We start from the raw sequence: 22,815 nt of genomic DNA, 5'->3' as shown, positions 1-22,815 counted from the left end.
CAGAGCTATCACACCTAACATGGTTATATCCTTCGCAAACCTAGAGTCCTAACATGTTTCTCAAACAAGTCTCTAGATATCGCCTTTATAAAAGGATCAGCTATCATATTTCGTTAGGAATGTACTGTAAATTTATCTCCCCACTTGCTACCATGTCTCTTACAAAGTTGATGTCAATGTGTTTGGTCTTGCTGTGATACTTAGGATCTTTTGTGTATGCAATAGCCACTTGACTATCACAATATAGAGTCATGGGACCCTGAGAGTTCTTTGTAATATCCGAATGCTCAAAGAATCTCTTCAACCAAACATTTTCTTGTACTGCAGACCCCCAAGCCATGAATTTAGCTTCCATCGTCGAAAGGGTTGTACATGTGTGTTTCTTACTTTTCCATGAAATAGCACCACCATTAAGTAAGAAAGCATACCGGATGTTGATTTTCTATCATTCCGCTCGCCAACCCAATCAACATCTGTATATCATCTCAAGTATAAATTATTTCCACTATAACATAGTGAATAATCAGCATTTCCCTTCAGATATCTGAAAATTCTCCACAACTTTCCAATGTTCTCTTCCAGGATTGGATTGATACCTGCTAACCAGACCTACAACATAACAAATGTTCGAACAAATACACATCATAACGTATATCAAACTCCCGACAACACTTGAATACGGAACTCGAGACATGTCTTCCTTTTTTTATTTTCAGTCTTGGGACACATTACAAGACTTAAAGTTTCACCTTGGCTATTGGAGTATCCATAGACTTGAAACTATCCATGCGAAAATGCTCCAAAGTTTTCTGGAGCGGTTTCTTTGGATCTTAACTCCAAGGATATAGTCTGCCTCACCCATATCTTTCATATCAATGACTTTGAAAGTCGTGACTTTATAGTTTTCAAATACTCCAAATTATTTCTGGCCAATAAGATATCGTCCACGTAAAGAGAAAGAATTACAAACATCTCATTGGACTTCATCACATAAATGATTTACACTAATCCAATTAGATAATAATCTCTAATCACTCAATCCATTCAAAATTGATTTCTTAATAAGATCGTCGGAGAATGCATAACCTTGCATACACCTTTAGCTATCAACACTTGCTGTATATGTACTTTCCTGCTAACACATTATATAGAACGTAAAATTGCAATATCAAAATCCAGTAATTCTATTTCCTTTGAATTAAAGCTGACACATCAAAGCAGAAGAATCCCCAAGGATGAAATTAGGGCAGATAAGGTATAACTTTTACCAAGGAAAAACATATAGTTCTACTCATTAACACTTCAGTAACTAAAAACCTTCTGCTAGCAGCCTCCTAATTAAATGCACAAAAATCTTCCCCCTTGTCTAGATTTCCAAGGTAGCTTTTAATAACAGTCTTCCCAATCAAGGGAGCAGGTCATTTTCTTGAAAAGATAAAATGTCAACCTCAGATCAAAAGTATAGTCAATAACTGGATTCATAAGTAAGGAGAGAGCATCATCATCGCCTTTGCACTGCTTCCCGAGAATCAAGGCACCAACACCTGTAGTTTGGTGTCATTTTCTCGTGTGTCATGGATTTCCATGGATCAGAGATACTGCTAAAGCTTGGGGATGAATTTGGTACCCTCGTGGTCTCTTCCATCAGGTGGTCTTGTGAGCGGATCCTCTTATACAGCCGCATGACAGACACAGAATCTTGGTAAGGATCATGGAAACCAATTTGGATATCATATCTGTTGGGAGAAAACTTTCAGTCAGCATAGTACAGAAGAGGAGACATAATATTAAGCACAGTCGAAGGAAATAACTACGAAGCGACCAACTCTGCACAGAAATGCCTATTCAAGCTCCAAGTAACCAAAGAGTGACAGAACATTTTCTTTACTAGCAGAGGGCTCTCAAAGTACACCCGCAGACTGACCAACAAAAATACAAGAGAAGATAAAACCAAGTAAAAAACATAAGCGTAAGCAAGTAACTTGCCCTAGATAAGCCTTGGTTAAATATTTGAGAGAGTGGCTGACGAAGTTGGTCTTCATCAGGGGGGGGTATGTTGCAGTATCTCTGCATAGAACAAAAGCAAGACATGAATATTTCGAACCATGGATAGGGGAATGAATCTTGTGCAGAAAAGATATCCAAGGTACATGCAGATAGTTTTTCCATATACCCAATTTGACAGACAAATCCAGAGAATGTGAACAATTGATAATCCTTAATTTTATCGTCATTTCTTATGTTTGAATTTCTCAAAATGGAGTACAAGAGAAGTCAACACAAGCTGCAATGGGGGCTATAGTACATGCTCGCAAATCAAGTTTCCATAACCAGGGGTTAAGGGACAAATATATTAGGTTCCAACATTGAACAAATATATTCACACTTTTACTATCTCCCAATGTCTTGAATTGCTTTTTACATGTTTCACTAGACATAAAAGTGAAACATAAGTTACCATTGACACTAATGCGCAGCAATTAAGCAGTTCTGAGTGATTTTGATAAAACATATGAAATTAACAAGGAATACAATGGGAAAATAACTGTAGCAGTTTAATTGAGAAGCAAACTCTTTAGGAAGAGCAACAATTTTTTATGGTGGAAGTGAATGAATTAGGCCAGAAGTAACAAAAGGACCTAACAAGTATAGCTCAAGTATTACCTTACTTTCTTTCAATAGACAAAAAAGCTCTCAATATTACGAATCTAGGAAAGAGTGGTATACTCTCTCTCTCTTTGGCCAATAAAGTTATAAAGAATTGAACTACGTACAATATTTAGATACAAATTCATGCTATGGTGGTGCTGGACATAATTCTTGATATTGAAATCATGATATAACCAAATTCTGCATAAAAGTAACTAAAGATTCTAACTTATTGATAATGTGGGAATTCAAAACCAGTGCCAGTAGAGGAGGCAGGAATTTATCTTCTGGGCGATTAATGGTATATGGAGTGGAGAAAATATTTGGATGACCCCAGCAGGTGGAAGGATTAGAGTATCAGCATTTGGATAGGAGGAATGCCCAAAGAAACTAAAAGGGGTGGAAATTATACAGAAAATTGTAGGTGCAACAAAGAGTGCCATTTTGGCTCACCTAAAGAAGTAAATAAAATGCATGTGGCAATTGGCAAGCCTCGGAAAAATACTAGGCTTCTTGTACCAGATTAATGAGTTAATAGGTCTATCTCAGGAACAAAACTACTTTGACCTAAGAATAAATGATCCACCCAAAACAATAGTCAAGTATAAGCTATTTTCTTTGTCTTTTTTTATAGCAGTGTTGTAGATACTCTTAAAAAAGCATCTACTGACGAAATTATGAATAATTTAATTATTCGTGTTTATGCATGACAGTGAATGGCGTAATAAACATAATATAGGACAAGCCCATGATCTGGACATAATACAGGAGATAAGGTTCTGACAAGATGATTTTCAAAAGAAAATCAAAAATAAAACTACCTCAGAAGACGATCAGGATAAGCCATCACCAAGCAATCCAGGTGATGCGCAAGGTTATGGCCCACAAGTACGTTTGCTCTTCCACCATTCAATCTTGCTCTAGCAATTGACTCTCCATTGTAAAGAATCTGCAGAATTCTCTGCCGGACTTCATTCAGAGGCATGGCATCTCGTAGATTCTCCTCTGTTATACCAGTAATTTCATACCTGACACACAATGTTGAGGAAGTACGAAAAGGTATAATGCCAAAAAAGTAAACCAGCACAATAAGTAGGTATGCATTGCCAATAGATACCTATAATCAGTAACAGGTAACTGAGGTTGAACATAAGTGTGGAAAATAAGCCTCTCTTCTTCGTCCACTAGGCATACCCTTGCGCAATAATCTAGTGATCCATCACTTCCACATCCAACCATTTCACAATCTATGGCAACTGCTTCCTGACTTCTTATGCTGCCATTTCCACTACTTATATCAACTTCATATTCTGAATTAAGCATCTCCACTGTGTCCTGCATCAATTTAATATAACAATTCAAGCAACTAAAATATACATTTAGTGTATCCTAAATGTAACTAATTCTTGTGAAAGCATTGAGGGAGAGAAATTTCATCAACTCACAATGGGTCGAGGAGTGGTTAGATGACACATTTCCTTATGCTCGTTGAGAGAGTCTACGCTGCCACAGATTTTCAGACACAAAGTGCAGCCTCTTTCTGCAAAGATGCTTGAACAATTCGCTTTGGACAGAGGACCTAAAATGTTGAGGAGAAAAAAAGGAAATGAGGGAGGACAGCGTTATAAAAGAGCATTTGCACTCAAAGATCATTCCTAGTCTTAACACAATAACTGACCAGTAATGTGCTCCCTTAGTGATTCGAACGATTTGCAATGCTTGTTACACGCACCACACTTAGGGTCATGAACCGAGTGATTAGAGGTTTTCATATGTTCAATAAGATGCTCCTTCTTGTTATACTGCTTGTAACAAGCTGAGCACTTGTGCCTGGTAACACATAACAAGAACATAAGCAAACACAACCTTCAGCAAATGAAATCAAGATGCCTTAACCCTGCATAGAACACCTTAGTTAGCTGTTGAAAGATCATCTTTTTACTCCACCTCTCCACAAACAAATCAGCATACAAGGGTGAACACATCTAACTTAGTGAATAATTTCTTTGAATCCTTTTTCTCAAAATAAAATTCACATAAAATAGGATTTAACTTATATATTGTATTTTTTACTCTATCCATGAACTTTCACCTCGGTTAGTAACAATTTTTATCATATTACTAATTAATGATGGTTGTAGAGATTTATCCATAATTACCTTATAAGTGACTTGATCATGTAAATATCTTTTAAACTGTCAATGCACAAAACTTAAACCCTATAATATATGAACAAGGATAACAAAACAAACCCGGTGTAATCCCACAAGTGGAGTGTATGCAGTTTTACCCTTACCTTGTGAAGGCTTTACAATATATGAACAAATTAATTAAAGAAACAAAAACCCCACGAACGAAAAAGCACGCATATCTCCAAATAATGAAGGGTCGTCAAGTATGATTTCGTACATTGCTTCGTGTACAGAGAGTTGCAAATTACCTAGTGGTGTTGAGGGTTTGCAGAGGAACTTCATAGGGCTGCTCCATAGCTGAAAATGATAGAGTGGAGTTAAAGCAAATACAAAATGGAGATGTATTCAGGGTCCAGTAGGATTGCAGTGATGCTGCTTCAGCATTTCAAAACCCTCTTTGGTTTCTCAACTCAAACTAGTGCTAAATTGAGCAAATGCATTGCAGGGGCCCCTCAACAAAAAATGGAGTACAACCTTTCAGTTTCTGGTCATTAATTAACGCTTCCTCCAAGTCTACCCTTAATTTGGTCAACAAGATTGTTCCTTATGAGAAAATATTTACTTCGTCAAAATATAGTATAGTCCAATTTCACTTCTATATTCAAACTTCTTAATTTTAATCAATTTAAAGTTTTTCAAAATAAAATCTATCTATTTAAAATACAATAGAGGAGTACTATTTATTAGATAGGTAGAAGTTTTGCTCCTGGCATAATGTTATACCAAGAGGAGGAGAGACAGAAAGAGACGTAAGTGCATTAAAGCAAGTAAACTTTGTTGTCCACAAAAAGGTCCGCAATATGAAGGACCTTGATGACTATAGGATAACCAAATTTGAAATTAATGTGACTATCTGAATAAGTTCCTCATAAAAAAGAAATTAATATAAAAATTGAAGGCGAGTAAGTTTTTACATTCATTAAATATCGATTTAATGCAATAAAATCATGCTGCCACAATATTTCCTATTATACTCATAGAGTTGATAGTAAATTTAACTTGTTATATGCTTTCAATCACTAAATTTTACGAACGATCTAATAGTTTTTATATTTGTTATAGCGTATCCAATACTTCCCTTAAAAAATAAGCCGCTTTTTCAAATTCAGCAAATAATTTTGATCAACGATGATCTTTCTCAATGTTTTTCCTCTCCAACCTTCCTCGGCCTCCTTCCTTCTCTCTCATCGTCTTTCTCTTATACTATTCTTATAACTTAATACATAATAAGAAAAATAGAATTTTGACAACTTACCGAATCTGGGCCGAAAATTAAAAATCGATTTTCCCTTTTCCTTTCTCCATCATTTTTCATTTCATGAAAAATTTTCATGGTTGAAGTAACGCCTTTCAAAGTCTTTCAGACACTTTCAACTCTTGATGTTTCGGCAACTCTTTATGCGCCGTGTGTATAAAACCTTATATGCTCAATCTAATAATACTTTGCTCAGGGTGATATTAGATACACTTAGAAAAGTTATAGTAGATTCACATAATATAAGTGTGTAATTGAAAATTTAGGACAAATGCATACAAAATTATTTATTAATTATATCACGTAAAGCCTCTTTGTAATTGGATTTGTTTGTAATTACACGGTTTAAGACTACTTGAATGGCTAGTAATTACTCGATAGTTTGCACGAAATTGAGTGTACTTGAGTTAGAGCAATTAATTGCATTCCAATTCAAGGGAAAACAAGAATTGATGATAGTTACATGATGTAATTACAATGTGACTTTTAAATTATTTTTAGCTTTTAAAAAAATTATATTATTCTTATTACACTTTTTTTTTATTCAAACATATGAGAAAAATTGTTTAAAATAATTTCGTGTTTTACTTACTTTATTTTCTCTTCATTACTATAAAAATGTTTAATTCTAGAAATCTTTCCAAACCCGTATCTATATTTTCTTTGTTATTTAAAATATACAAAAATTATGAATTTCATATTATATTCACATGGTTGGAAGATACCTATTATTATTTACTATATAGGCCACTAGTTTATAATTATTAAATATATAATTTAAAAGATATGTATTTTAACTATCAAGTAAAAAATAGTATTTAATATTCTATAAATACATATATATTTGTCCCACTTTAATTTTTATTTACATGCTCGTCTAAAAAAATTATTTCTTATAATTAAGTTTATTTTAAATAAAAAATTATCTAATTGGATTTGTTCAACCAAACATGATGCTCTGAGTTATAATATAATTATGTTATAATAAATAGATATATTTATTATATTTATTATAAATAGAAAAACATTATGTTTTTTCTAATTATTGTATTTATTGTGTAGTTATTAGATTGTGTAATTATTACGTATTGGATTCCAAACACACCTTATGAGAGCAAATCTCATTTAACCGATTGACCTTTTGGTCCTGCTTGCTTCACCTATTAGATAAGTCAAATAATTCCAATTAGCTAAAGTTCTCTTTTGGATTCAAACATTTGAACACAATTTAGATTTATGTTATTTTCACGTATGAATTATATTAACGGTCACTATTATTATCTTCTAACTTTATAATAACAACAACAACAAACTCAGTGTAATTTCACATATGGAATCTTGTATAAATATTTTATACAAGTACACACTATCAAGTCACTCAAAAATATTTATAAATAAGCCTTTTTATGATATGAAATTAGTAATTATAAAAATAAGATAGACTATCTGCTATAATAGGTAAAAATGACTTAATATGTAAATTGACAATGAATATGTCACGATCCGGAATTTCCACCATCGTGACCGTGATGACGCCTAACATCACACTTGCAAGGCAAGCCAATGTTAGAGTGTTACTAATCAATTTCCTTTACGATTTAGTGAATGAAAGTAAACATGCTAAAAACAAGTGATCATGATTGCGGAAGTAAGTAAACACACACACACACACACACACACACACACACACACACACACACACACACATATATATATATATATATATATATATATATATATATATATACACTATTGCCAGAACTATTACTATTGCTACCCAGAATTCGCTGTCACAGTCCACGAACATACTATGATTTTCTACAAACATCAGTCTAAAAGAAATTACAACTGTTTTGGAAATAAAGTAAAACAAAAATGTAGAGAGGTAGAAGGGGACGCCAGCAGAACTACCTTGGGTCTCCACACCGTGTAACCTGAAGCCAACCTCTCAATCAGCCACTACCTGCTCTGAAATCTACACAAAAAGTGCAGAGTACAGTATCAGTACAACCGACCCCATGTACTGGTAAGTGTCGAGCCTAACCTCGACGAGGTAATGACAAGGCTACGGTGGGGCAATTACAATATAACCTGCATACAGCGTATAATAAAAGTAGAAGGAGAACGGAACAAAATAAAATCGTAACTTGCAAGGAATGAATATAGAACTCAATTATCTCATCAGAACCCAGCTATAACTAATCCTTAAGTGAAATGCAAAACTACAGAATAACTTCACAGCAGAAGAAAGGTGCATAAACACATAAACTGATGCGGCGCGCATCCTGATCCCACCATATAATCAAATATCAATATGAATATTCACCCTTATTACTCTATATCAATCCACCCTTATTCCTAATGTTGCGACGTGCAATCCGATCCTACCGTACAATAGTAATTCACCCTTATTCCTCCTCAATATACCACCTTTATTACTCTTGTTGCGGTGTGCAACCCGATCCCACCATATAATCAATATCAATATGAATATTCACCGTTATTACTCCATATCAATCCACCTTTATTCCTCATATTGCGGCGTGCAACCCTATCCTACCATATCAGTACCAATCACACAATAAGAACAGGAAATTCACAATTTAGCTCAAAATCCTCCACAATATTTAAACCTCAAACCAAAGCAAATAGAAAGATGTACAATTATGAAACTTCACTCAAATAATACTACTAAGCGAAACCAATCCGAAATATCCCATAAAATATCGATAAACCAACTTAAGCCAATAATATGAGACAATAAAACTACGGAATAGCTAATACCTTCAACAATGAACAACAATACCTGACAAATAGCAATTAAGCATGGAAATACCAGGGAAATATGTAGCAGTTAAGGCAGGAAACAATATATTATGAACGGGAAGAAAACATGCAAAACAGATAAATTGGCGGCGCATAGGTACTCGTCACCTCACCTATACACCACACACATGGATTTTCACAAAGCAATTAAGTCAGATCCCTAATCCCTCGAGTCAAAGTTAAACACAACACTTACCTCGCTATAACGGCCAACTCAAAGCTCAAACACCGCTTTTCCCTTCACACAAGCCTCCGGACCAATAGAATCTAGCAAATTACCAACCAAATAATTCAATCTAAACAGGAACTACCCACGATAGCAAGGAATTCAATTTAGGCCATTTTTAAAAAAGTCAACAAAAGTCAACACTCGATCCCGCTTGGTCCAAACCCAAAATTCGGACCAAAATCGGATTACCCATTCACCTCCGAGCCCGGATATACAATTGGTTTTGGAATCCGACCTCAATTTGAGGTCTAAATTACCGAATTTCGAAATCCTTAATTTCTGCCCAAAAATTCCCAATTCCACCATGAAAACCTTAGATTCTAGGTTGAAATCTTGTAAAATGAAATGAAAGATTGAAAGAAACTAGTTAAGAATCACTTACCTATGATTTAGAGAAGAAGGAGTTTTTGGAAAATCGCCTCTTGTGTTTTAGGTTTTGAAAAATTGAAGAATGAATGAAAAGCCCCATCCAAAATTATTTTGACCTGTTGCAGGTATCGCATTTGCGATCAGGGGTTCGCAAATGCAAACCTCGGAAATGCAAACTTCCCTTCGCAAATGAGAAGACTTTCCTGGGCCTGCTAACAACGCAAATGCGAACAATTGTTCGCAAATGCGGCCAGTGGTGATTGCAATTGCGATCCTGAGCTTCGCAATTGCAAAGGTCCCCTCCCAGCCCCGCTGCTCGCAAATGCAAATTTTCTTCGCAAATGCGAGACTCGCATTTGCGAACCAGACCTCGCAAATGCGAAGTTTGTTGACCTGAAGCATACCAGCAAAAATTTCCTAAGTACAAATCACTCCGTAGCCTATCCGAAACTCACTCGAACCCTCGGGGCTCCAAGTCAAACATGGACACAAGTCTTAAAACATCATACGAACTAGCTCGTGCAATTAAATCGCCAAAATAACACCTAGAACTACGAATTTAGCACCAAATCATATGAAATTCGTAAGAACACTTTGAAATTCCTATTTTCACAACCGGACGCCCGAATCACGTCAAATCAATTCTGTTTCTCACCAAATTTTTCAAGTAAGGTATAAAAATTATTTTGGACCTGTACCGGACTCCGGAACCAAAATACGATCCTAATACCAATAAGATCAAACATTAACCAAATTCTTAAAACTATTTAATTTTCAGTCTTTCAATTTTCATCAAAAATTCATTTATCGAGCTAGGTACCTCGGAATTCGATTTCGGGCATACGCCCAGGTCCCATATTTTGATACGGACCCACCGGGACTGTCAAAACACGAGTCCGGATCCGTTTACTCAAAACATTGACCGAAGTCAACTGAATCAATTTTTAAAGGCAAAAATTATTCGTTTTATCAACATTCAACATAAAAACTTTCCGGAAACACACCCAAACTGCGCATGCAAATTGAGGAGGAAAAAAATGAGGTTTTGAAGGCCTCAGAACACGGAATCGAGTTCTAAAACATAAGATGACCTTTTGGGTCATCACATTCTCCACTTTTAAAACAACCGTTCGTCCTCGAACTGACATAGAAAATTACCTGAGCTGGTGAAAAGGTGGGGATATCTGCTTCGCATATCGGACTCAGACTCCCAGGTAGCTTCCTTAACAAGCTGACCTCTCAATTGCACTCAAACCGAAAGATAACTCTTTGATCTCAACTGACGAACCTATCGGTCTAGAATAGCTATCAGCTCCTCCTCGTAGGTCAAATCCTTGTCCAACTGGACAGTGCTAAAATCTAACACATGGGATGGATCATCGTGATACTTCCGAAGCATGGACACATGGAATACTGGATGTACCGCTGATCAGCCTCCTGGCAACGCAAGTGTGTAGGCCACCTTTCCCACTCTCTCAAGGATCTCAAAAGGCCCGATATACCTAGGGCGTAACTTGCCCTTCTTTCCAAACCTCATTACACCCTTCATGGAAGATGCCCGAAGCAACACTCTCTCCCCGACCATGAATTCCACATCACGAACCTTACGGTCGGCATAACTCTTTTGCCTGGACTGAGCTGTACGAAGCCTATCCTGAATTATCTTAACCTTATCCAAGGCATCCTATACCAAATCTGTACCCAATAACCGAGCCTCCTCTGGCTCAAACCATCCAACTAGCGATCGACACCGTCTACCATATAATGCCTCATAGGGAGCCATCTGGATGCTCGACTGATAGCTGTTGTTGTAGGCAAACTTCGCTAACAACAAGAACTGATCCCAAGAACCTCCAAAGTCAATAACACAGGCACGGAGCATATCCTCTAAGATCTGAATAGTACGTTTGGATTGTCCGTCTGTCTGAGGATGAAATGATGTGCTCAACTCGACCCGCGTACCTAACTCACGATGTACTACCCTCCAAAAATACAAGGTAAATTGCGTACCTCGATCAAAAATGAAAGACACGGACACACCGTGAAGACGAACTATCTCACAAATATAAATCTTTGCTAACCGCTTCGAAGAATATGAAACTACCATATGAATGAAATGTGCTGACTTGGTCAGTCTATCCATAATGACCCAAACTGCATCGAACTTCCTCTGAGTTCGTGGAAGTCCAACAACGACATCCATAGTGATACGCTCCCACTTCCACTCAGGAATCTCTATCTTCTTAAGCAAACCACTGAGTCTCTAATGCTCATACTTTACTTGCTGACAATTTAAACACCAAGCTATATATGCAACAATATCCTTCTTCATCCTCCTCCACCAATAATGATGCCGCAAGTCCTAATACATCTTGGCGGCGCCCGGTGTCACACCTCCTTTTTCCATCCCCGAGAGGGGGCATGGGAGTTTTTCCAATTAAAGGACAATCGAAACAGGATTTATTTATTTATTTCAGAGTCGCCACTTGGGAGATTTAGGGTGTCCCAAGTCACCAATTTTAATCCCGAATCGAGGAAAATAATGACTCCATATTATAGTCTGCGTACCAAAAATCCGGATAAGGAATTCTGTTAACCCGGGAGAAGGTGTTAGGCATTCCCGAGTTCCGTGGTTCTAGCACGGTCGCTCAACTGTTATATTCGGCTTGATTATCTGATTTTATACAAATATGAACTTATGTGCAAATTTTATCTTTTTACCGCTTTCATAATTGTTATTATTATTTTTACAAGAATGTGAACATCGTTTAAAAACATGTCTTTGGATTGCGTCACATAAAATGCACCCGCGATCCGGAACGTATTTTTATTCAATGTTTTAGGATTTGGATTTGGGTCGCATAAATGCGCACCCGTGTTTAAGAAGGTAAGATTATTAAACACGCGCCTAAAACGACTATCGTGTTATTATTTTGGGAAGGCCGTAAAATTCGCTAAACAGCCGGTCCTCGAATTCTAAGTATTTTAATATATACATTTAGAGGGCCCCACGACTTGTACATTTGTTTGTCGAGGCTCGTCTCATTTATTATTAAAGAATTTGCAACATCATGGAAATGCATCTCGGGCCACGCCATAATCAATATACCCGTGATTAGAGACACATTTCGATTCCGTTGAGATTTGGATTTGGGTCACATAAATGTGCACCCGAGTTTAAGAAAATTAAATTATTAAAGGCGCGCCTAAAGCAACTAGCGCATTATTATTTTGGGTGGGGCCGTGAAATTTGCTAAACGGCCCGTCCCGGAATCTAAGTATTTAACACATATATTTTGTGAGGGCTTCGCAATCTGTGCATTTTTTATTTGGCGAAGCTTGTCTCGTTTTTTTTAAGGGGCAAACTTAAAACAACTACGATTTTCTACTAGTGAAGCCATCCGAGATTAAACAAAAATACAACAATTCTAATAGGGAATAATAGCCATGGTAAAAATGAAGAGCAATTCAACAAAGCCGATACACAAACAGTGCATAGAAAATCCATATCATTTCATTCCATTTAAGTAAATATCACAAGTTTGGAAATGCGTATGCACCTGTTTGAAGCAAGAACGACAACCAACTGGACCGACAACTATCGGAAGCCTCTCCAACAACGGAACGTTGAAACCTCGATGTCAAGCTCAACGTACCGGACCTCGACGAACCGAAGACGACCTCGATGGAAATAGAAAGCTTGGACCCAAAGAAAACTGTTGCTGCAGCTGGATCTTCGAGAGGTTAGCTGCTGCTGGATTTTTCGACGCAGCAGGTTGGCTCGAGAAATGCAACAAAAAGGGGTCGTTGGATGCGAGGAAGGAGGAGCTACGGAAGGAGCTGGTGGCGCGACGGACAGTGACGATGCAGCAGCAACAGCTGCTGCTCGTCGGGGACTCCGGTAGTCGTTTGGCTTGAGGACGGAGCAACTATGAGTTTGCAGGGATTACGAGGGGTCGTTTGGGTAGTGGATAATACGGCTACTGGTTGCGGATAACAATGGTGGTTTCACGATGGGAAGCTGTCGTCGGTCTGGTTTTTCCGGTGATGTTCGCTGGTTGTTTGGTCGTCGGTTGGACAGTGACGACGAGGGGGGGGGGGCTGGTGGTTGATTGTGGTCGTGAGGGTGTAGGACTGGTTGTTTTCGTGGTGGTTTTGGGTTAGGGTTGAGGGTGGTTTTCGGACATGGTGTTTGGGTGGTGGCGATGACAGTAAGGTCGAGGGGGTGTCGGACTGGTTGGTTTTGGGTAGTGGTCGACGGAGTGATGGAACTAGGAGGAGACGGGGTGGTCGTTTGGTGGTGTTTGGGTGGTGTTTGGACGACGCAGCAGCAAGAGCTGCTGCTTGACGAGTGGTTGGGGTGTTGATGGTGGTTTTGGGGTGTTGATGGTGGTTTCACGATGGGAGGGTGATGGGGAAGGTGACTTGGGGTCGGTTTCCGGCGTCGGGGAAGGTGAGGGAGTTGAAGGTTTGTTGATGGGGGTGGTGTTTGGGCGTGACGGAGTAAGGGTTATGGGGTGGGTTTTCTTCTAGGGTTTTCGGTCTTCTCCTTTTGGAGAAGATGAGGAACAGTGCCCTCTCCAAAAATCTTTTCCAAGTCCTCCCTGTAAGTGTTTTTCCGTGTATTTAGTATACCTTGCCAAGGAAAATGAGCCCCACGCATGGTGGGGTTCGAGACTTGTGTCCCCCACGCGTGGTGGGGTTCCCCGTGTACGGTGTTCCGTCCGTGTTCCCCACGTGTGGTGGACTCGGATTATTATGGGCTAGGTCCGAAAATTAGGCCTAAAAGCGGGTAAGTTTAAACCCAAATATTATTATTTTGCCCGGACCCGAGAATAAGAACACGACGTTGTTTGACTAATCTTATGTAAGCAAAATAGCTACTAAATAAGACTAATATTTAAACAAAACTATATCTTTTTTTAAATATTTTTCAAGATTAAAATAGCTACAAAATATTAATAAAACTATTTTTGTAATTTCGTTTTTTATATAAAGATAAAATATAAAGTAATATTTTTTGTATTTTTTCAAAATTAAAATGACTATAAAACATTAATAGAACTATATTTTTTGGTAATTTTCGAAATTATATAAAGTACAAAAATAAAGTGCAATTTTGTATTTTTTCAAGTTTATGATAAATACATAAACTAAAATTTATATACATATATTTTGTAATTTTTCTTTTTTTTCAACGAAATAAAGTAAAAATAGTCAAAATGGCTATATTAGACCCAATTTCACATATTCACGCTAAAAATGTGAAAATTCTCGGGGAGGGTCAAAAATCAGGTGTCTACAGCTGCCCCTCTTTGACTGGAAACACGAAGAGTTTTCCGACAAAGAACGACTAGACATGTTTTTGACCCGACCATTACTTGGAGGGACTACACTACGGAAAGGAAGGGAATGTGACCGAGCCCTGGTATCTGAGCTGCTTACATATCCTTAGTTATACAGGAATCAGGCCACGTGTAGTTCGAAAACGAGAGAGATGGTAGAGTGTACCGAGGTGAAGAGCCGATCGAGGTGCCGTTCCGTTGAGGTTCCGGTCCGCGGTCCTGTCATTACAACAAAAATGAAAACTGAAAAAGACTAACTAAGCCTATCAGCTACTAGTTACAAGGATTCCTATCTTTAAGTCTTCTGAAACTTGGTCTTGAGTCTTGAATGGTGCTTCATACAGACTTTGGATTTGAACCTTGATACTTGCTAGTTGTAGGCGCTAGTTCTTGAGCAGACCACATTTGTTCTCCACTTCCGTACTTTGGATTCATTTTTTTTTCTCTCTCTTTTTTTCTTGTTTTTTTTTGTGACCAGCCTTTTGTGAATGCTGGGGATTTTTTGCTGTAGCCTTTTACTTCCCGGTGCTGGGGATTTTATTGCTTCCTGCTGGGGATTCCTGTTGTATTCCTCTGCTTTATTGATTCTAAGTGTGCTCCTTTCTCATATGAGCGGGCTTTTGACTTCAATACTTCAATTGTATTCCCTTATTCTCCAGGTGGGTGCCTGATTTCTATTTCTCTTCTTTATCTTTGTTCTCCAGGTGGACGCCTGATTTCTTTTTTTCTTTGTCCTTGTTCTCCAGGTGGACGCCTGATTACTTCCTTTCTTTGTCCTCGTTCTCTAGGTGGACGTCTGATTACTTCCTTTCTTTGTCCTTGTTCTCCAGGTGGACGCCTGATTACTTCTTTTCTTTGTCCTTGTTCTCCAGGTGGACGCCTGATTTCTTTCTTTTCTTTGTCCTTGTTCTCCAGGTGGACGCCTGATTTCTTTCTTTCTCTGTCCTTGTTCTCCAGGTGGATGCCTGATTTCTTCTTTTCTTTGTCCTTGTTCTCCAGGTGGACGCCTGATTTCTTTCTTTCTCTGTCCTTGTTCTCCAGGTGGACGCCTGATTTCTTCTTTTCTTTGTCCTTGTTCTCCAGGTGGACGCCTGATTTCTTTCTTTTCTTTGTCCTTGTTCTACAGGTGGACGCATGATTTCTTTCTTTCTCTGTCCTTGTTCTCCAGGTGGACGCCTGATTTCTTCCTTTCTTTGTCCTTGTTCTCCAGGTGGACGCCTGATTTCTTTCTTTCTCTGTCCTTGTTCTCCAGGTGGACGCCTGATTTCTTCTTTTCTTTGTCCTTGTTCTCCAGGTGGACGCCTGATTTCTTTTTTCTTTGTCCTTGTTCTCCAGGTGGACGCCTGATTTCTTCTTTTCTTTGTCCTTGTTCTCCAGGTGGACGCCTGATTTCTTCTTTTCTTTGTCCTTGTTCTCCAGGTGGACGCCTGATTTCTTCCTTTCTTTGTCCTTGTTCTCCAGGTGGACGCCTGATTACTCCTTTTCTTTGATTTCTTTTTCCTTTGTCCTTGTTCTCCAGGTGGACGCCTGATTTCTTCTTTTCTTTGTCCTTGTTCTCCAGGTGGACGCCTGATTTCTTTTTTTCTTTGTCCTTGTTCTCCAGGTGGACGCCTGATTTCTTCCTTTCTTTGTCCTTGTTCTCCAGGTGGACGCCTGATTACTTCTTTTCTTTGTCCTTGTTCTCCAGGTGGACGCCTGATTTCTTTTTTCTTTGTCCTTGTTCTCCAGGTGGACGCCTGATTTCTTCTTTTCTTTGTCCTTGTTCTCCAGGTGGACGCCTGATTTCTTCTTTTCTTTGTCCTTGTTCTCCAGGTGGACGCCTGATTACTCCTTTTCTTTGATTTCTTTTTCTTTATCCTTGTTCTCCAGGTGGACGCCTGATTTCTTCTTCTCTTTGTCCTTGTTCTCCAGGTGGACGCCTGATTTCTTTTTTTCTTTGTCCTTGTTCTCCAGGTGGACGCCTGATTACTTCTTTTCTTTGTCCTTGTCTCCAGGTGGACGCCTGATTTCTTCCTTTCTTTGTCCTTGTTCTCCAGGTGGACGCCTGATTACTCCTTTTCTTTGATTTCTTTTTTCTTTGTCCTTGTTCTCCAGGTGGACGCCTGATTTCTTCTTCTCTTTGTCCTTGTTCTCTAGGTGGACGCCTGATTTCTTTTTTTCTTTGTCCTTGTTCTCCAGGTGGACGCCTGATTACTTCTTTTCTTTGTCCTTGTTCTCCAGGTGGACGCCTGATTTCTTCCTTTCTTTGTCCTTGTTCTCCAGGTGGATGCCTGATCACTTCTTTTCTTTAACCTCCGTTCTACAGGCGGGTCCCTGACAACCAAAACAAACAAAACAAAGGAAATTCCCTACCCAGTTTGCACTGGGAAGATTTGTGAGTTGTTAGCAAAATCGTAACCCACTGATATTACTGATGCAATGAGGAGGAAATTTCCTCTAGGAAGTGCGTCTCCTAGGGGTGAAAAACTTCGGTGGCTAAAACTAGGAAATGCGTCTCATATGAATAAAATCTCAATTTAAGAAGTGCGTCTCCTAAAAAAAAACTTGAAAGACCTTGTGAGCACGTGATTTTTGTTTTTGCGCGACAGTCGCTCCAAAAGAATAAAATTGGTCCTGCTGTACAATTTTTGGATTTCTGTGCGGCACTTTGTTGATTTATTTGTGACTTTGGCCCGTTTTTATTTATTTACTTTATTAAAACAAAATTCAAAAAAAAAATGTGTGTACGTGTCATGCATAATCTGAACCGTAACACGGTTTAAATAGAAAAGCATAAACAAGCATCTTTGTCCGTGATTTTGTTTTGTTTAATTTTACCTGTTTTGAATTATTTTAATGTGTGTGCAAATAATTGTACTAGGTGTTTATTTTTAATTTGATTTTACTTATTTTTGTATTTTTATAATAAAAGAAAAAGAAAAAAAATAATAAGAAAAGGTCCCTTCCCTTCCGGACTTGGGCCAATTTGTTAAAATTGGCCCAAACAAACAGCCCAAAACCCAGGCCTGCCCGGTCCAACACCACCTGATACCCAGGACGTCCAAACGACGACGTTTTAGTCCAGTGTGATCTGGGCCGTTGATCTCAGATTGATCAACGGCCAAGATCACTTCCCCACAACCCACTGAGGAACCCGACCCGTTTACACCCGGACCGAACCCAAACCCTCAACACTTGAAACGACACCGTTCCACTTAACCATCAGATCCAGACCGTAGATCTAAATTGATCTAACGGTCGAGATCCGTCCACCCACTAACTATATAAGTTCATAATCGTACCCTACCCCCTATCCAATACCCCAGCCTCGTCGTCTTCACCCAAACCCACAAACCCTAGAGCCGCCCCTGTACTCTTCACCATGAAAAACCGGCGGCATGAACGCCGGTGACCTCGCCCTGAACACCATAGAACCCCCTCACCACCCTGAACATAGACCTGTTAACCGTTTAGTTCGAATCACCCTCCAGGTCCTCGAATCTTCATTTGAAGATTCGAGTCAAAACTCGATCTACACCAACCAACCCCAGCTTCACACCAGACACTCCCCAGACCCTCCTCGTGACCAAACCATACTTGGTTTGGTCCGAATCTGACCAGGGAAGCCTGAATCCCGGATCTGAGTTTTGGAAATTTTTGTAGTTCTTCGTCACTGGTTCATACCGGTTCAACCGAAGAGATTAAGGTCTAATGGACTTTAATCAAAGTGTTTCTCATCTGAGAAACACTTCGATTAAAGTCCATTCAGCCTTAAGAAAGGTCTGTCCAAATCCGAGTCAAGGTTTTGATTTTTCAAAGATTTGAGGTGAGTCTTGTTTTCTTTTCTTTATTTTTGTTTTAGTCCGTGTAATTTGTTTTTAAAAGTCTGTTCATATTTGTTTTAATTTTACCAACTTCTGTTTGTCCACTTTGCCTGAACCACTGTGTTTGTTTGAACCCCTCCTATTCTGATAAGACATGTGTATTGGTTGTATTCCAAATTTGTACTGACTAGTTGACTCCTCGAGTGCATTTCTGCTTAGTCAGTATAATTCGAACCATGTATCGATACTGTTTAAATGTCTGATTTTTGGCTACGATTGAGTATGTTAATGCTAATATAGTCGAGTCGACATGTGTCGTCAATTAGTTTCAGCTATCCGAACAATAACAAATCGACTTACTTCTGCTAAGCATGTGTTGAGTCAATTAAGAACCAGTTTTTGTTTACTTATGGCTGTTGAATTGATCAGTAATGTTAAAAAGGATTGTTTGTGTTTAAATTCTGAATTGGAAGGCATGTGCGCTCGTGCACAGCATGTGCATTGGTGCACCTCATGTGCTTTGTGCACAGCCTGTGGCCTGCATAAAGGTCTTTGTTAAGTTTTAAACAATTTGACAGCATATGCTGTCAGATATATTCTACTGCACATACCTTGCTTTAAGTTTAAAAAGTATTAAACCTTTTAAAAGTTAAGTCTGCCAGGAAATGTTGATGGAGGATATATACTTAAATAACTAATTGGGATCTGAAAAGGTTAAAGGCACATGGGAGGGGTACTGTGATATTCTGAAAACAGGCTGTTAAAAGAGATAGTTTTGAGGCTTATAAAGGGGGATATAGACATACAGAGAGGGGATCTGAGAAAAAGGAGACCCAGAGAAGGAGAGTTTAGAAGAGAGAGATATACAGAATTGGAGGGGACCTGGAGGATTAGAGGTTAGAGAACCCTGAAGATTTGAGAAGAGAAAAGACACACACTGTGAGGAATTTTTGAAAGAGAGAGTGGAAATACATACAGATATATACACACAGACAGAAATAGATAGAGGGAGGATAACACAGGAAAGAGGAACTGCATCTTTCCTCTTTGTCTTGATTCTCATCTGGCCGGATTTCTCTGTTCCATATCGATTTCTTTTGAGTTCTGTTTGAGATTTTTAGTTGTGTGTAGCATCAGTGCATCCCCAGATCTGTTTTGCCTAAATTCTGATTCATATTACTGGGAACTTGCCACACTCTGTCATCTTTCATTGGTTCCAGCTGCATCTTGCACTGGGATTTTGCTTTCTATTTGGTTACCTGCTGTTGCTGCTGCTATTTGGTTTCCTGCTGCTGCTGACCTTTCTGCTTCACTTCTTCTTTGCATTTCAGTATTCAGTGTTTTCCAGGTACACATTTCAAATCCAACTTTGGTGTTAACTGTAACAGTTCAAAAGCATGAAATGAAAGAAGTTCTTGAAGAAGATTCAGATGTCTGTTTTGTACTGCTTGTGATATACTGATTTCTGTTGTATAAATTGATTAGTGTGATTCAGTAGTGAAAGATTAGTTAGACAATACTTAATCAAGTTTAGATTTTGCATCGTATTTTCTAGTTGTTTGCTAAGTACAAGATGTAATGGTATAATATATAGAATGTGTGGATAATTGGCATAGAACTTTCGACTGGATACCCGTCAACTAATGACATGTATAGGATAGAATATTTCCACCTACACAATAATGTTCTGTGTTATTTTCTTTCCATTTATCAGGACCGTTAGGCAACATATAGGTACATGTTCGAATCCCCATTAGTAACAATGCCTAGCATTCAATTTCCTTAACCTAGCTTAAATAAGTCTAGTTAAGCTCGATTCGAGAAAATGTTCGGATTAAGTATTGCATTCCATCCACCTCCATATAGCTTCTTTGTTCAACCAAAAATATTTCAATAAGGTATGGCGTCTTTTCATTTTATAAGTGATTAGAAATTGATAGTAATCCGTTTTTGGTCAAAACATATATTTCAATTAGCATACATCTTTCCTTCTTCTATTTCTGGAAACGAAAACAATAAGAAATGTAGTCATTATAGGTTTTATCCATTTCTTTAAAATAATGAGACGAGCCTCGCCAAATAAAAGAAAAAAAAATGCAAATTGCGGGGGCCTTCAACAACTAATCATAATATTTAGAATTCGGGCTAGGCCGTTTAGTGAACCTCATGGCCTTCTCAGAAAATAATAACGCGTTAGACTCTTTAGGCGCGGCTTAATTAAATTACATTCTTAAATTCGGGTGCGCATTTATGTGACCCAAATTTAAATCTCAACGGAGTCGAAATGTGTTAACAACTACGGGTGCATTGATTGTGACGTGGTTCGAGATGCATTTTCACGACGTTGCAATTCTATAAAAATAAATGATAATAATAAAAGCAGTTTAAACTTAATAAAAGCACATAAGTCACAACATGTATTTAAATCAGATATTTAGCCATTATAACAATTTAAGCGACCGTGCTAGAACCATGGGATTCGAGGGTGCCTAACACCTTCCCTCGGGTCAACAGAATTCCTTACTTAGAATTTCTGGTTCGCAGACTTCAATTGGAAAAAGTCAAAAATTTCCTCGATTTGGGATTCAAGATAAACCGGTGACTTGGGACACCAAAAACCAAACCTTTCCCAAGTGGCGACTCTGAATTAAAAAAATAATCCCGTTTCGAATATTGTCACTTAAATTGGAAAAACTCCACCCGCGCATTTAACCCTTCGGGGCCGGGCGCGCAAAAAGGAGGTGTGACAGCTCTGGCGACTCTGCTGGGGAATTGTAACCCAGAACCACTGGTTCAGGGTTCAAGAATTCGAGCTTAGAATAATTGTTATATTTGGCTTTATTATCTGATCTTTATTACGTGTTTTTGCATAACGTGCTAAATGTTGTCTTTTACCGCTTTGATATTATCTGAACTGTATATAAACTGTGCCGAAACCCTTCTCTTCTTACCTCCGGGGAGAAGCTCGCTGGTCGAGACTCCCTATTCTGTTAGTGTCAATACCTGAAATAAGAAAGAGGTCGGACAAGTTACAAAGCCGGACGATCTCGCGGGTCCCCGGTACGTAGCCCCCTCCTCGACTCGAGTTGTCCGCTCGGGTACACAGTCTAGAACAAATACCAAGGTTTAAACCTAGTATAACGAAACTTCATGCCGGATCCCTAGTAGGAACGTTTATTTGCATCATGTTGCATTTGACTTAGGGGGCTCAACACAGGGGTTGGGTCCGTCTAGGACAGGCAACCTGAATTGAAAAGACCACCCTGCTGCATCCTATTTGTTTTGTGCATTTATTTGCTTCGGTTCCGCATGCTGACCGGTTTCTAAAAAAAGAGGAAAATAGCAACGTGGGGAGATAATTACTTATTTTGGAAAAATAAAACCAATGTTCAAGTATTGTCAAAACCTCACCGGAATTGTTCTAAAGAAAAAAGAAAAAAAACAAAATATGTCTTCTTAGTTTGAATTAAAAAAATTTAAAAAAATAACAAAAAATAAAAAAAAAATTTCTTTTATGTCCAAAATCAAAAAAAAAAGAAAAAAAGAAAGGTATTTATTTTAAAAAGTAAAAAAAAATGGAAAATTCGTAATTCAAAAAATGTGTTGTCTCTTTTGTAGTACCCCTTTTTAAATTCAGACTAATAGTCCAAATTTTGCAAAAAAAAAAAATTATTTTTTCTTTAGTCTTTATTTTTTTTTCAAAAAATAATAAAAAATACTTATTCTTGATTCCTAGGTTTATTTGATTTTTCTATTCATGATATGCCCGAACTACGCCGGTTTGATTCTCACCGGATGTGAGATACGTAGGCAACCCTCGTCGGGTTCAACCCCCATTTTTGCTAAAATAGCCAAAATCAATAAATAAATAAAAAATGTGTCAAATTTTAAATAAGTCATAAATAAATCAGGTGACGCTGTTTTGTCATAAATAGCCAAACGTTCCCGAAAGGGACGCCGGAAGGCTGACTTTGCATAAACAGCCACCTTTGGGTCTTGTTTAGCATTTTTGTCCAGTTGACCCGCACAGCCTTAAACTCTTCATCCCCGAAGTGTTTAAAGGCCGTGTTCAAAACTTGATCCCCTCTGTTTAAAATATTTTGAGTCAAGTCGTTTTGTTAAAATCACCTTAATAAATGTGCAGGAT

The 22,815-nt window shown here is 38.2% G+C and overlaps 1 protein-coding gene across 2 annotated transcripts; it reads right to left on the bottom strand.

Annotated features, from left to right (window-relative positions):
- Positions 1–1,160: 1,160 nt before the first annotated feature.
- LOC104227983 (RNA exonuclease 4) lies at positions 1,161–5,268 on the bottom strand. Of its 2 annotated transcripts, XM_009780361.2 has the most exons (7): positions 5,090–5,268; positions 4,328–4,479; positions 4,095–4,228; positions 3,767–3,984; positions 3,471–3,677; positions 1,987–2,067; positions 1,161–1,736 (listed from the first exon to the last, which is right to left on the bottom strand). In XM_009780361.2, exons 1-7 carry the CDS (start codon positions 5,134–5,136, stop codon positions 1,502–1,504), a joined length of 1,074 nt encoding a protein of 357 aa, XP_009778663.1. In that variant the 5' UTR covers positions 5,137–5,268; the 3' UTR covers positions 1,161–1,501. The 2 variants fall into 2 exon arrangements, with proteins under 2 accessions (XP_009778663.1, XP_070012305.1); XM_070156204.1 differs by lacking the exons at positions 1,161–1,736; positions 1,987–2,067 and having other exon boundaries at positions 3,467–3,677.
- Between the last annotated feature and the right edge of the window lie 17,547 nt (positions 5,269–22,815).

The sequence above is a fragment of the Nicotiana sylvestris genome, chromosome 9 (assembly GCF_000393655.2).
Source record: "Nicotiana sylvestris chromosome 9, ASM39365v2, whole genome shotgun sequence".
Taxonomy (NCBI): Eukaryota; Viridiplantae; Streptophyta; class Magnoliopsida; order Solanales; family Solanaceae; genus Nicotiana; species Nicotiana sylvestris.
This window is presented reverse-complemented; position numbering and strand designations above follow the sequence as displayed.

Coding starts and splice junctions, on each gene's coding strand:
- LOC104227983 (XM_009780361.2), bottom strand. CDS start 5,136: ATGGAGCAGCCCTATGAAGTTCCTCTGCAAACCCTCAACACCACTAG. Junction 3,985..4,094: donor TAACCACTCCTCGACCCATT/GTGAGTTGATGA, acceptor AAATTGATGCAG/GACACAGTGGAGATGCTTAA. Junction 1,737..1,986: donor TTAACCAAGGCTTATCTAGG/GCAAGTTACTTG, acceptor TTCTCCCAACAG/ATATGATATCCAAATTGGTT.